At 40.4% G+C, this 14,972-nt stretch overlaps 1 protein-coding gene across 8 annotated transcripts in view; it reads right to left on the reverse strand.

Moving 5' to 3' along the window:
* Positions 1-14,972, reverse strand: part of LOC119970604 (ceramide transfer protein) — a 179,923-nt gene that overhangs the window by 20,917 nt on the left and 144,034 nt on the right. For 6 of the 8 annotated variants that reach the window (XM_038805494.1, XM_038805500.1, XM_038805492.1 and 3 more), the window contains 3 exons: positions 13,529-13,615; positions 13,270-13,362; positions 11,837-11,911 (listed from right to left, as the gene is read on the reverse strand). In XM_038805494.1, coding sequence (XP_038661422.1) covers positions 11,837-11,911; positions 13,270-13,362; positions 13,529-13,615 — 255 coding nt within the window. The remainder of the gene's footprint in view (positions 1-11,836; positions 11,912-13,269; positions 13,363-13,528; positions 13,616-14,972) is intronic. The other 2 variants (XM_038805497.1, XM_038805495.1) reach the window with 1 other exon arrangement.

Here is a 14,972-nt window from a genome sequence, read left to right on the forward strand (position 1 = left end):
GGGCAGGAAGCTCCCCCCCCCCACCACACACATCGAACCCATAAGGCTTACAACAAAAATTGCAGAAAAGAGAACAGGAGCTCAGCAATAGAGCTCCAGGGCGGAAGAGTTGGGGACAGTTAGAGAGGGGGGGGGGGAGATACAACAATAAATATGTGTATAAATAAGAAACTGTACAAAATGTAAATATTAGACACAAAAGTTTCACTCTGTAAAATTGAAAAACGCCAATATAAAACATTTTTAAAAAGGCACTCCAAATCTGCATCCATGGTTTCCATAATCCTATGCTTGAATCTCTCCTTCCATTTGTGTTACAGCACTGAACCAGCCCGAATTAAAATCAGAAATTACATCCTCTCTAATTGAGGTACGTTGTCGGTCTTGTTACAGAATGCTAACAGCACCGGAGGCCACCATTCAGCCCATTGCATCTGTGCTGGCCGCTTCCTTTTGAGGTAATTCAATTCCCTCTTGAATGCTTCAGTCACCTCAACCATGCTCTCTAATTGAACCACTCGCTCATTGAGTTTTTTCCCTTCTGCCACCATTGTTTCTTCTGCCAATTACTGTAAATCTGTGCCCTCCGGTTCTCAATCCGTCCATCAATGGGAACAGCTTTTCCCCATCTACTCTGTCCAGAGCGCTCATGATTTTGAATACTTCTGTCAATCTCCTCTCAGCCTTCTCTTCTCCCAGGAACCCTGTCCCAGCTTCTACATTCTACGTAACAGAAGCTCCTTATCTCTAACTATTCTCGTATATCTTTTCTGTCTCCTCTCTCGATGCCTTTGCACCCTTCCTAAAGTTGGCACACACAACTGGATGGAACACTCCAGTTAAGGGCAAACCAGTGTCTTTTCCAAGTTTAACAAAACTTCCTTGTTCTTGTACTCAATGCCTCTATTAATAAAACCTAGGATGCTCTACGCCTTATTAACCATGCTCTTAACTTATCCAGCCACCTTCATTGACTTATTGCTCCAGGTCCCTCAGCTCCTATACTCTCCATGTTCTTCCGACCAAAATGAATCACTTCACAATTTCATCTGTCACTTCCCTGCCCATTCCACCAACCTATGTCCTTTTGAGGTTCTACACTATCCTCCTCACGGTTCATAATACTGCATGATCTACAAATTTTGAAATTGTTGCTTTACACTACTAATGATCTTTAATATTTGAAATGAAATGAAATGAAAATCGCTTATTGTCACGAGTAGGCTTCAATGAAGTTACTGTGAAAAGCTCCAAGTCGCCACATTCCGGCGCCTGTCCGGGTAGGCTGGTACAGGAATCGAACCGTGCTGCTGGCCTGCTTGAAAAGCCAGCGATTTAGCCTGGTGAGCTAAACCAGCCCCTTATTTCTATGGATAGCTGGGGTTCTAACACAACCCCTCGGGAATGGCTCTATAGCCTTCCTTCAGCCTGAAAAACCTACATTAACCATTACTCTGTTTTTTTGTCACTTGACCATATTCAGATCCATGGTGGCACAGTGGCTAGCACTACAGTCTCTCGGCGCCAGGGACCCAGGTAAAAATTTGGCCTTGGGCGACTTGTGTGAAGTTTGCACGTTCTCCCAGTGTTTGCGTGGGATTCCGCCCACAGTGCAATGGTGTGTAAGTTAGTGGTGCAGGGAAATTGTTAAATAATTAACCCATTTTGTCCCAAGCAGGATGGATCTTTTGTGTTTTACTTTATAGGTAACTGCAAGTGGAACAAGATTTGCAGTAGCTTCAGGAATTTGAGAATTTATTTGATAGAATCATAGCATCTTAGAATCACAACAGTGCAGAAAGAAGCCATTTACCTATCAGTCTGCACTGACCCTCTGGGGGAGGCATGCCCAGGCCTACTGGCCCGCTCTATCCCCATATTCCCACCTAACCTACACATCCTTGGAAATCCATATGGAACACCCCTTAGTGCAGATTCTGAACATGGGAAGATTGAAAATGATCTCGGATATTAGAGGATTCAAGGGGAGTGTTTATTTCTTAAATGGGTGGGTTACAGTAGTTAAGGGCGAGGAACAACCAAGTGGGACATATGAACATTGAGGCAGATTGGAGTTGAGGGAGTGAGTAGGGTAGGAGAAGAGTGAATGAAAAGCCAAGAACAGGATGGATGATAGTTGAAAAAGGCAGGATGAAATTAAAAAAGGAATCTATTTGAGAACAACGATGGTGTTAAAATAAAAACATATAGTTTAACTGGCGTCCATGGACATAAGGACAAAACCTTTTTTGAAGAGAGCCTACAACTGAAGACAAAGAGGAGATGAATTGGAAATTAATAAAAATCTGAAAGCCAACAACACTGTTGTTTGAATTTGGGACATCTCTGGGACGTGAAATGGCAATGGAATTTAGCAAGTTATCCTAAAAAAATTGTAATTTAAGAAAAGGAACAAGGAATCAAAATGTTACTGCCTGGAAACAAATGGAAATTTTGATTTCTGTTTTAAACATGAAGTGTTTAATTGGACTGCAAGATTTCTCCAGGGCTTATGGCTGGGATAGGATTGAGACAGGAAATCAAAACAGGAAATGGGAATTGGAATATTGGGTGCAATTCAATGGAATATTTCAATCTGGCATTAATATGAAGGGGAAAGTTTAAAGGAGGCTAGTAAATTGATAAACTTTGCCTTGGTAATGTTTGTGACCTTGTCTATGCTTTTTTTTTTAAAAAGAGAACAAAAGTTTGATACTCTGGTCACCATCCAAGGCATCTAGACCATACTTGGAAATATAAGCAACAACTTTGAGATCTTTTTGGTAAGATCACAAAAAGGTTCACGAATGTGTGGTATGACATTGGGGGCACTGCATACATGTACAGATGAGTTACATGCGAAGTGACTAATAGGCAGGCTTGCCATTATGCATTGAAGAGCAGGTCCCATGCATGCACACTACTTAATAAACAGCATGGCTGGAAACGGGCAATGGGGCCAACAGAGTGAAACAACACCATTAAGTGATCAAGGTACTGACACATACTCCATTGAGAAACTGACTTTAAAATAATTGGGACAGAATCAAACACACTGATATCTGTCAAAATTAGCACAATTGAAGTGACAGGGTAAATTCTTTGGATAAGAACAAGTGCCTGGTAGCAAGTAAACTTGGCGAGGAGCATTACTCTGGGTCTCTGGTTTACTAGTCCAGTGACAATACCACTACGCCATAGCCTCCCCTGTGCCCAAACACTCTCTCCTTTAAAGTCAGCCCTTTGTCCTTTGTACAGTTGCAGATTTTCCTGTCACCCTTTGATTCCAATTTTTCTGGGTGAAATCTGTTCTTACCCCATTGAAGCTGGCTTTCCCAGTTAATTATTTTTGACTCTGGATTGTTCCTTGACCTTTTATATAGCCAACTAAAACCTTGTGACACAATGATCACCATCCTATAAATGTCCCTCTACTGACATTTGATCCCCTTGGCCCACTTCAATAACTTTCCTCCCAACCCCAGGATTTTCTGCAACCAGTGACATCCTTGCCGCTGGCACTAGGGAGTCAACATGCCGTCCTTGATTCACATTTGCAACTGTAACAAGGCTAATCTATTTACCCAATTATCGAGTCTCCTATCAGTATTGCTCTTCCAGTCTCCTTCGTTCTCCCATATACATCTGAGCCAACCATGGTGGCACTCCCCAGATTAGCCATCATTTTCATCAGGATTCGGAACAAAGTACTGGTTGGAGTGTGAAGTGCCCCTAGGGGACAACTGCACTACCCGCCTGCTTTTACTTGACTGCCTGGTGGCCACCCATTCCCGTCTCCCTGCATCTGTTTAACTGTGGGGCGGCCACATCTATAAATGTGCTATCGACGAAGTTCTCCACCTTACAGATGCACCGCAGTGACGCTAGCTGCTCAAGTACTGAAAGAGCTGGAATTTGAGCTACTACAACTGTCAATTCTTCCACACAAATGGTTATCAGGAAGCATTCTGCAGTTCTAATGTAGCACAGGATGTGACATTAGAGATCGGAGCTGCCCTGCCATTCCTCTATCTACTGATCGTAAACCTCGCTACTACTAGGAGTAAACCTCACTGATTAAAAAGACTTAGCAATTACTCACCTCCCTTCTGTTGACATCACTTAAAAATGTGGAAGCTAACTGAAAAAATTACGTAATCTTTTATTTATTTTTAATTTCCCAGCTGCTTAGACTAAATCCCTAGCTTTAGAGAAGGAGAAACAAAAGCAATACTCATATGCTAATCAACTGTCAGCCTTCCTAGTGATTTCACAGGTTGATATTCTTTTTCCACCTTTTCAAAACAATGGCACACCCAGGCTCATTCTGCAAGTCCAGTTCAAAACTCTGTAGCCTCTCAGTGAAAAAACTATTCTCACCCCTCCCCTCTGTTGTCCCGCCTTTGTTTTGTTCCACTTTTACCCATCTAATTAAAGCTATAGCAACTCCACAAATGGTTTCCCACCATGGTTACCTTGGAATTGATCCAAGAGCCTGTCCTCATCCGTCAACCAGTGCCACTGAATTCATGCCCCCTCCCAACCCCGCCTCAGGCAGAATCAAATTATTCTCAACCTCAGCATTTCATTCATCAGAATTCTGCTTCTGACCTCAAATAGTCTCCATCACAGGACTCATTGTCGTCATTTTGAATGACTGGCAGCAAGTTGTTGCCAGTCATTAATGTCAGTGCTGCCGTGCTTCCAGGAAGAGCGTCAGTGCTTTTAAAGTGTTTTCTTTGTCCTCTATTGGAACTTTGGCCATTTGAGAGTTGAGTAAGCAGGATCTGGTGCGGGAGATGTTTTTCAGCCATCGAGACAGCACCCAGTTTATCATAGTTGATCTTTCATGAGTTTTGCCTGAACGCTCATGGAATTGGTTTCACAAGGACACCAGCGTTTGTTTGACAATCCTCCCACTGAATCAGAGGGATGTAGGAGAGGTATTGCTGTTGGAATTTCTCGAGCTCTTGTGCATGGCTGATACAGAGTCTAAGTCTCACTTCAGGAGTGTGGTGATGGGAACTGCTGTGTACACTAGGACCTTTGTTAACTTGAGGTATTTGCTGTTTAATACTTTCTAACATAGTCGGTAGAAGGCTGAGCGAATATAGTTGATCTGGTGTTGGAAATCCTCATCAATGGTGGCCTTTTGATAGGAGTAGCTGCCAAGTTATGGGAAGTGCTTAACATTTGAGAGAGCATCTCCTTCAACATATAAGGGAGATGAAATGTCTGGCTGACCATTGTGGGTTGATAGTTTTTTTTTACAACAATGAAGGATAAGCAGTAGTCTAAAGGTCGGGTAAATGTTATTGTATTTATTTCTTTATTCTCCATGTGCTTTTGGACTACAATATAGTCATGCCAAACATAATTTGGTTGGTTCATTTAAACCTATATAAAAAATGACAAATATACCGAAATGCAGCACTTTTGGCAGACATGGTGATGAGTTATTTTTAAAAAGGTACACATACTGCCCAGGTGTAATTTCTATTGCTCGGCAATAATTTGCAATAGATTTTCATTATTTTGTTGTGCACTGTGAAATTCATGGCCCACTGATTCTGCAACCTTCTACGGGCAATTGAGTTAAGTGTCTTGATTTAAATAAAGCTAGAGCAACAGCACAATAAAATCAATGTGCATTCAGTAGCAATAAGCATTTGGAAGTCTGCAATGGTGACCAGATCTGGTGCGAGAGCTAAATATCATGTGCTCACTGCAAAGCAATTGGCAAAAAAAATCACTAAAAAAGATCATTCACCCATAAGACATAGGAACAGAATTAGGCCACTCACCCCATCGAGTCTGCTCTGCCTTGCCACCTTCTCACATCACTACAGCCCCATCTTATCAAAGCATCTATTCCTATACATGGAAACCCACTCAATTTATTGGCCACTAAGAAAAATATCCCAGCGTCATTCCACATTTCCCTTTCACAATTTGAACTTGCGACCCTTGCTGTTGTCACTGCATTGAAATAACGAGACAACATCAATGTCTTCTGCCTCCAAAAGGAAACCTGTTTTGTCCAAGAGGAAAGTTGTGTATTACATTGGGAGTACGCTAACCCCTTATCCAGCATATCATTTTACATGTTGTTGTGCAATACATTGTATTTCTTTCACCAGTTTCCCAAAGGAGCTTCTTTCCATGTAAATATTCAACAGCTATTTACAAAGATGCTGAAGGCTAAATGTTCCAATGGTATAAAAAATCAACATTAATAATAGTGCTATGAGAGTGCTTTGCAATTTGCAAAATAACAACCACATGATATCTAAGAAAACACCCATGTCCTGGGGGCTTTAAAAGCAAATATTCTAATGGAGCGACACATTATGTTTTGAGATGAGAACAGACTGGATACTGAAGAGTCCTACGCTTTCTACCTGACCATACAAGATAATGGAGTGCATCACAGAATTGTTACAACAGGTAACATTCAGCCAGTCATGTCTGGGGTTGCTCTCTGAATGAGGAAATAATGTCTTACCATTCCCCTGCCTCCTCCCTGTAATCCTGCACATTCATTTTCAAACAATAAAAGTGAAGCTGAATGGCTTGCAGTTAAGGGAGTCAGGCCGTAGGCCAAGTAAGGACACAGATTTCCTTCCCTAAAAGAAATTAGTAAAGTAAATGGATTTTACAACAATCCAATCGGTTCATGATCGTGACTGTGAAACTATTTTATTTTCCAAATTTATTAACTGAATTTAAATCCCACCACCCATTAAGGCAGGCTTTGAACCCATGACCTCAGAGCATTAGATTTGAGTGTCTAGATTTCTAGCTCAGTAACATTATCGCTGTGCCACTCTGCCTGCAATCCTTGACTGATGCTTTTTGAATGCATCAATACTAAATCAAAGATAATAGCCTGAAGTTTATACACATAACAAAGGTGAGGCTATTATTAACAAAGTAAATCGGAGAGTATCTTCCAACATCCAGACATGCACAGGGGGAAGGAAACCTGCAAGCTGCTGTCTAAGACACCCTTCTCTTCCACAGGAAGCACTGCAACTGCACTCATTGATTATATTCAGCATTCAAAACAACGTGAAGGCATGAAGTTGGGATTCTTGCCCACGGGCTGGTACATTCAGGAGTAAATTAATTTATATAACAATGGGATATTTAAATTACTAACAAACAGCCGCTCTGGCTCTGAATATTTAATTTTACAAATGCGGTATCTCATTCATTCATTATCGTTACTAGTGTCACAAGTTGGCTTACATTAACACTGCAATGTGGTTACTGTGAAAAGCCCCTAGTCGCCACACTCCGGCACCTGTTTGTGTACACTGATGGACAATTCTGAATGTCCAATTCACCTAACAAGCATGTCCTTCGGAACTCGTGGGAGGAATCCAACGCACCCAGAGGAAACCCACACAGACAGGGGAAGAACATGCAGACTCCCCAAAGACAGTGACCCAAGCCAGAAATTGAATCTGGGTCCCTGGCGCTGTGAAGCCACAGTGTCAACCACTGTGCTACCGTGACAGCCCACCAGAAGTTAAGTACTGTTGGAGATTGATCAAACATTAATTTTGAGTTACTTGTCAGAGAATATGTACAAAACTATTAGAACTCTTCACTTTTCAGTTATATATAACCTAACTGACACAAATTGAGCAGTTATGCATTCAACGCTGTCCATATCAAATGCAAAGGAAGCAAAATCTGTCAAAACCAAAAGTGAATATTCCAAGGGTGCCCAATGAAATATAGAACATGAAAATGCTGTTACAAAATAGTATGGCTTGTCATTGTTAAAACAAATAAGGAAATTGTGAAATTAGACATTGGTTTGAAGTACGTTGAATCTAGAAGATGTCAAGGAACTTCCCAATCAGCTATTATTTAATGTATCATGCACGGAATTTACCGCAGACTCAAAGCAGGCTTATTATTTATTTAAGAACATTGATGGAGTTTCAAGCAGAAGTGTACGACTGGGATTTTTTGGTCAAATGTTCCAGTTTGCACCAATAAATAAATCTTTTATCAGTTTACAGATAGGTCATAAAAAATTAAAATGCCATTAAATAATTATATGCGCATTCTCCACCCAGATTATTTCAACCCAAATGTTGCTTAGGAAACCGCATAAACTGAATAGACATGATAGGCAGAAGCATGGCAGAGAGCTGGGAAAACCTGTTACATTAAATTACATCTATTTCAATGCAAGAAGGCGGACAAGTAAGGCTGATGAACTCAGGGCATGGATAGGTATGTGGGACAGGGATATTATAGCCATAACTGAAACATGGCTAAGGGAGAGACAGAACTGGCAGCTTAATGTTCCAGGGTACAGGTGCTTTTGGTGGGACAGAGGTGGAGAAGAGAGGAGGGGGAGTTGCATTTTTGATTAAGGCGAGCATCACGACAGTAGTCAGAGATGAAATAACTGAGGGATCATCCAGCGAGGATTTGAGGGTGGAGCCAAGACATAAGAAGGGGAATGTGACCTTATTGGGGTTGTATTACAGGCCCCCAAATAGTCAATGGGAATTACAAGAAGAAATATACAGAGATTGGGGAGACTTGCAGGAGTAACAGGGTTGTCATAGTAGGGGAAGTGACTGAGGTGATGGTGGGAGACAACTTTGGACCAGTGACCATAATTCTATTAATTTTAAAATAGTTTTGGAAAGGAACAAAACTGGTCCACAGGGGCAAATTCTAAATTGGGGCAAGGCGAATTTTGATGGAATTAGACAGGAGCTTGCAAGGGTTGATTGGAGTAGCTTGTTTGAGGGCAAACGGGCCTCCGACAAATGGGGTCTCTGGCAGGTGGGAACAGCTAGAGTTCAGGGTCTATATGTTCTTGTTAGGGTGAAGGGCAAGGCTGGCAGGAGTAGGGAACCCTGGATGTTTGGGCCAGGAAAAAGGAGGCATGGCTCAGGTACAAGCAGCTGAAATCAAGAGACTCCCTGGAGGGGACAGGGGATACAGGAGTATACTCAAGATGGAAATTAGGAGGGAAAAAAGGGGGCATGAGATAGCTTTGGCCGAGAGGATTAAGGTGAATCCAAAGGGATTTTAAAAGTATATTAAAGGAAAAAGAATAACTAGAGAGAGATTAGGACACCTCAAGGACCAAAGTGGACACATATGTGTGGAACCACAGGAGATGGCAAGGCTCTCATTGAATATTTCTCCTGTGTGTTTACCGTGGAGAAAGGCATGCAGACTTTGGAACCAGGGAAGGTTAGTGGCGATATATTGGGGACAGTTCGCATTACTGTAGAGGAGGTGATGGACGCATTATAATGTATGAAGGCCGATAAATCTCCTGGCCTTGACCAGGTATATCCAAGAACACTGAGGCTAGGGAAGAAATTGCAGGAGCCCTGGCTGAGATATTTGCATCATCATTTTAGCCACGGGTGAGGTACCAGAAGACGGGAGGGTAATGAATGTTGTGGCCTTATTTAAGAAGGGCTGCAAAGAAAAACTGGGAATTATAGACCGGTACAACCTAACATCTGTGGTGGGTACGTTACTTGAGAGGATTCTGAGGGATAAGATATCCAGGCACTTGGAAAGACAGGGTTTGATTGGGAGTAGTCAGTAAGTTTGCAGATGACACTAGGTGGTATTGTAGACAGTGAGGAGGGATATCAAAAATTGCAGCAGGTGTTGCATTTTGGAAAGTCAAATCAAGGTAGGACTATCACAGTGAATGGTAGGACCTTAGGGAGTTTGGTGGGACAGAGGGACCTTGGAGTTCAGGTGCACGGTTAGGGTAGGTAGATAGGGCAGTGAAGAAGGCTTTTGGCATGCTGGCCTTCATCAGGCAGGGCATTGAGTATAGAAGTTGGGAAATTATGTTGAAATGGTAAAAACGTTAATGAGGCTGCACCTAGAGCAGTGTGTTCAGTTTTCGTTGCCTTGCTATAGGAAAGATGTTATTAAACTGGAGAGAGTGCAGAAGAGATTTACAAGGATGTTACCAGGACTCAAGGGACTGAGTTATAGGGAGAGATTGGACAGGTTCAGACTTTTTTCTTTGGAGCGCAGGAGACTGAGGGGTGATCTTACAGAGGTGTATAAGATGATGAGAGGCATGGATAGGGTAAATGCACTCAGTCTTTTTCCCAGGGTTGGGGAATGGAGAACTAGAGGGCATAGGTTTAAGTTAAGAGGGGAAAGAATTAATGGGAACCTGAGGAGCAAATTTTTTTACGCAGAGGGTGGTACATATGTGGAATGAGCTGCCGGAGGAAGTGGCTGAGGCAGGGACATTGGCAATATTTAAACGGCATTTGGACAGATAACGGCATTTGGATTGGAAAGGTTTAGAGGGACATGGGCCAAATGTAGGCAAATGGTGTTAGCTTAGATGGGCTTCTTGGTTGGCATGGACCAGTTGGGCCAAAGAGCCTGTCTCCGTGCCGTAGATTCTATGAAGTGGATTAAAAATGAGAATACTAATCTGCAATTTCTTAAGACTGATGATACTTAAAAACAAATTAATAAAAACAAACCTCTATCTGTTGAGTTCTTAAACTGCTAGTGTTTCTGAAAATGCATGGTTTAAATTGTAGTCTTAATTTGCTTTTACCCATTTTTGTCATTGCTATTTTAAAAGTTATTTTACTGGGTTTTCCCAGGAAAATTGCCAAGAATGGGGCAAGTGCTTGAGAAACTGAAAAACATGTCACGCGCATGCTACAGGCAGAGCCTGCTGGGGTTTATTCTAAACGCACTTAGACACTAGCATGGTAAAGCCACAAGCACTGGCAAGAAGACAAATTCACTCATTTAACATTGTATCTTTGTTTATACCCAAGAAAGTAGCAACCGCTGTTACATTTGTCAATAAAATGTCAGCACTGTGCCAAAGATCTTGCAGATCCTAATAGAAAGGTAAGCCAATCATCCACATCAGCATCCTCAAAGTTCAACTGGTGCTCTGTTCTGGCTGACAGTCTCTGATTGTGCAGTTAATGTTCCACCTCTCTCTAGATTATTGAGGACAAGTGGTTGGTAGAGCATCACAGTCTTAATCCATCTCGGTCAGACGATGTCCACAGTTAGAGAAAATTAAAGGGTTGAGAAAAGAGACCACAGAAAAAGATAAAACTACTGTGAACATCAAGAATTTCCTTTGCTACCAACAGTAGAAAAGGAAACTGTGGGCCTGCCTCAAAGATAGCGATGATTTTGGACAGTAAGGCACAATTGTCTTACAAAGGTCAACATGCCAAGTGAATTTCCCTTTCCTCTCACATGAAGATGATGCAAATTTCCAATTGCACACAGGCATTACTAGCTAAGAAAAAACAGATTCAGATCTAATTGCAATGGTTACATTTCTAAATACTAAAACTTCAGCAACTCGTGTATATAATGAATTTTAAAACTTTCAAAACACTTGTATTAGTAATGGCAGGTTTAAGGTATGGCATGCGGTTATGAATTTATGTTACTACACCAGTGATGCTTGGATTAACCTATTCCATGGGCTAGAAATCTTAATGCATATAATTTTATTACACATGGTTATCTTTTATTACATTGGTTAAAATTACTTTAGCCTTTCCAACATAGCATTGGCATTCAGGGGAACAAAATTTGACATGAAGTAATTCTGAACAAATTTTTATTAAAAATAAAGCTCACTGCAATAGCAATTTTAAAATATTTCTGCAATAGCCTATCCTACAGCGGATACGCTGAAGTAGCTCGGGGAATAAGTTACATTCAACAAGCATCACCAACACTATGAAGAAGAAGGTGCAAACCCAGGTGAAGTAGTCAAGAGAAGTGAGCTGCAGAGAAGGACCACTCTGAGTTCGTACAGTACCTGGGTGCTGAATCTGTGATCATCTGAGGCACTGACTAGATCAATGGAAGACATGGAGGAAGAGCGACTAAAGGGCTACCACAGAGACAGACAAAGAAAAACCCAGTTCAGAACAAAGGCACAACAAGGCATTCAAACATTAACCTTCACCACAAAAAAGTGCATTAAAGAGCCAATAAGCTTTAAAGAAATGAGAACAGCCATAATGATATCATGCAACTATGTATCATACTCCACCCCATGGAACCCTGAAGAAAAGGCAATTCTACAATAATAGCTACAATCAGATGCAAGTTTATGATGCATTTGCTTTGAAGTACATATCACAACTAGTGCCTAGATTTTAAAATGATTGTGATGTACATGAAAAGATAGTATGGTATATAAGTCATTAAAGCACAAATATAGTATTTCTACACAATAATTTTGCTTTAAATACTTCTGATAATTGTAATTAAGTACTAGTTTTAGTAATCTGGTGAAATCCACAAAATCATTCTGTAAATCATTCTTTAAATAAATAATCCTATTTTTAAAATTTGATAGAATTTAGGTATTATTGCTGATAATATGAGATAAATGCAATAAAAATGGCAAGACATAATAATGTTCCTCTGCATAAAAGTTAAATAGTCTATAACGGTAAAAATATGTTTCATTGAAACATTGCAGTGGCCTTAAGTTGGTTTGTATTTTGCAGAGCTAATATGTACAAATCCTTTTCCAGCTCCCAAATGCAAATTCAAATGGATTTCACTATTTATAAAACTGGTTCATGGAAACGGATTACAAAAAATAAATTGAGGAAAAGAGATTTCACTGCCCACAGTGAAAACAACCATGGTAACTTCCTGATAGCATTTTGAACAAGATCATTGAGAAAAACAAAATTTGCAATAACTTTAAAAAGTCCTCATTTTTACACATTGAACTAGCAGAATATTCAATGATTAGCATGAAAGACCAATTTACACATCATGTTTCGAGACCATGGAATTTTGGATCTCAGCACCACCCAAGAGATGTGTGTTTCAGGCTTTCCATCACATCCTGTTTATCCCATGGACACTGAATTTCAAGTCCCTCTTTTCCCCCTCCCATGTTGATACTTCGCACCAGAGGGGGAATCTGGTTACGTAACTGAAAGTATCAACTAACCAACACTACCACAAGCAGTGCTTCATTGACATCACAGGATGAGTCGGCAACCAACTGGAGTGCAGATCCTCACATTGCATTCTCCATAGGAACTGCCGATTTGAGCCTTCTACAATAAAAAGTTTAAAACAATTAAACCTTTTTTAAAAAATCAACATTGATTTATAGAATAGAATCACATGATTGTGGCATTCGAGGATTTTTCTAGCAAAATACACTAATGCCAATAGTAAAGTAATATCCTATTAACCAAAAATACGATCAGGTCAACATACCTGTTTGGCAAATCTGTGGGTACCAACTACCGAGAAGGAATCACCGAATGGCACAGCAGCTGACCAATGAATCCTTGACTTCTCTGTGTGGGACTAAAATTAAAATGATTACAGCACTCAATTGCGAATAATAGTACAATTATTATTTGACAGATTCTGCTAAGAACAAAAGGGAACGCCTCCAAAAAGGTTTACTGAATGCAGTAGGTTTAGTTGAATGTATAAAACAATTTACTGAGAACGAGCAGACAGAAAATACCTGTTCTTCGATTTTATCTTGTCTGTCAAGAGCAGCTTCAACAGCATCAAAGAATTCTTCTTCATTTATCAAACTATTTGGACCTTCCTAATAAAATTAAGCATTCCAACGGAAGAAAATTAGTTCCAAAATTTCTGTAACTGTATATTATCTCATCACATTTCAGAAATGTTACAAAACAGTTTACATACAAAGAATTGTTTTGAAATACACTGAAATATAGCATAAGGCCATGACTAACAATGACAAAAATGGCAGCTACTGAGATTCCACATACAGAAAAACAATCAATGACAGTTAATCTGTTTGGTGCTGCTGGTTGAGAATGGGCAGGACTTCAGGAAAATGTTTCTTCAAACTGCACCATGTCACCAAAACAGGCAGACAAAATACTAACATTTCAAGTAAAAAGAGTTGTATCTATGAAAATGCAGTATATCTCAGATTTGGATTTATAGATTCTATCATACTATTATCAGAGGAAACTTGGCAGGCAGAAGTGTTAAGCTGACAAATGCAGAAACAAATCTAACAGGGACCATTACAAGATGCTTGGTTCCTACAAACTCTAGGTCATTATATTCCATACCAATATTTTTAACAAATAGTAATTGAGTAAATATAAGAACATAAGAACATAAGAACTAGGAGCAGGAGTAGGCCATCTGCCCCCTCGAGCCTGCTCCGCCATTCAATGAGATCATGGCTGATCTTTTGTGGATTCAGCTCCACTTTCCGGCCCGAACACCATAACCCTTAATCCCTTTATTCTTCAAAAAACTATCTATCTTTACCTTAAAAACATGTAATGAAGGAGCCTCAACTGCTTCACTGGGCAAGGAATTCCATAGATTCACAACCCTTTGGGTGAAGAAGTTCCTCCTAAACTCAGTCCTAAATCTACTTCCCCTTATTTTGAGGCTATGCCCCCTAGTTCTGCTGTCACCCGCCAGTGGAAACAACCTGCCCGCATCTATCCTATCTATTCCCTTCATAATTTTAAATGTTTCTATAAGATCCCCCCTCATCCTTCTAAATTCCAACGAGTACAGTCCCAGTCTACTCAACCTCTCCTCATAATCCAACCCCTTCAGCTCTGGGATTAACCTAGTGAATCTCCTCTGCACACCCTCCAAATATTGGGACTAATGATAAATAAATCTCCAGGACCTAATGGTTTCTTCTCCAGCTGTGGGAATAGATCACTATAGAGCAAAATTTCACCCACCGAGTTCCTTGCTCCCAATTTCTATTTAGCCATCCCTGCCAAAAGGTCTATTACATGAAAATGGAATGGTGAAGAAAGACTAAATTAGGGAAGATATTGGTATGTGACTGTGGAATCATAACCAGCATGATTCATTGTCCTGAAAAGGTGGGAGAGTTAAAGAGTCTAAAAAATCAAAGATAATAATCTAGTTGCAAAAAAACTTTTAAAAGTACT

This window comes from Scyliorhinus canicula, chromosome 8, assembly GCF_902713615.1.
Source record: "Scyliorhinus canicula chromosome 8, sScyCan1.1, whole genome shotgun sequence".
Taxonomy (NCBI): Eukaryota; Metazoa; Chordata; class Chondrichthyes; order Carcharhiniformes; family Scyliorhinidae; genus Scyliorhinus; species Scyliorhinus canicula.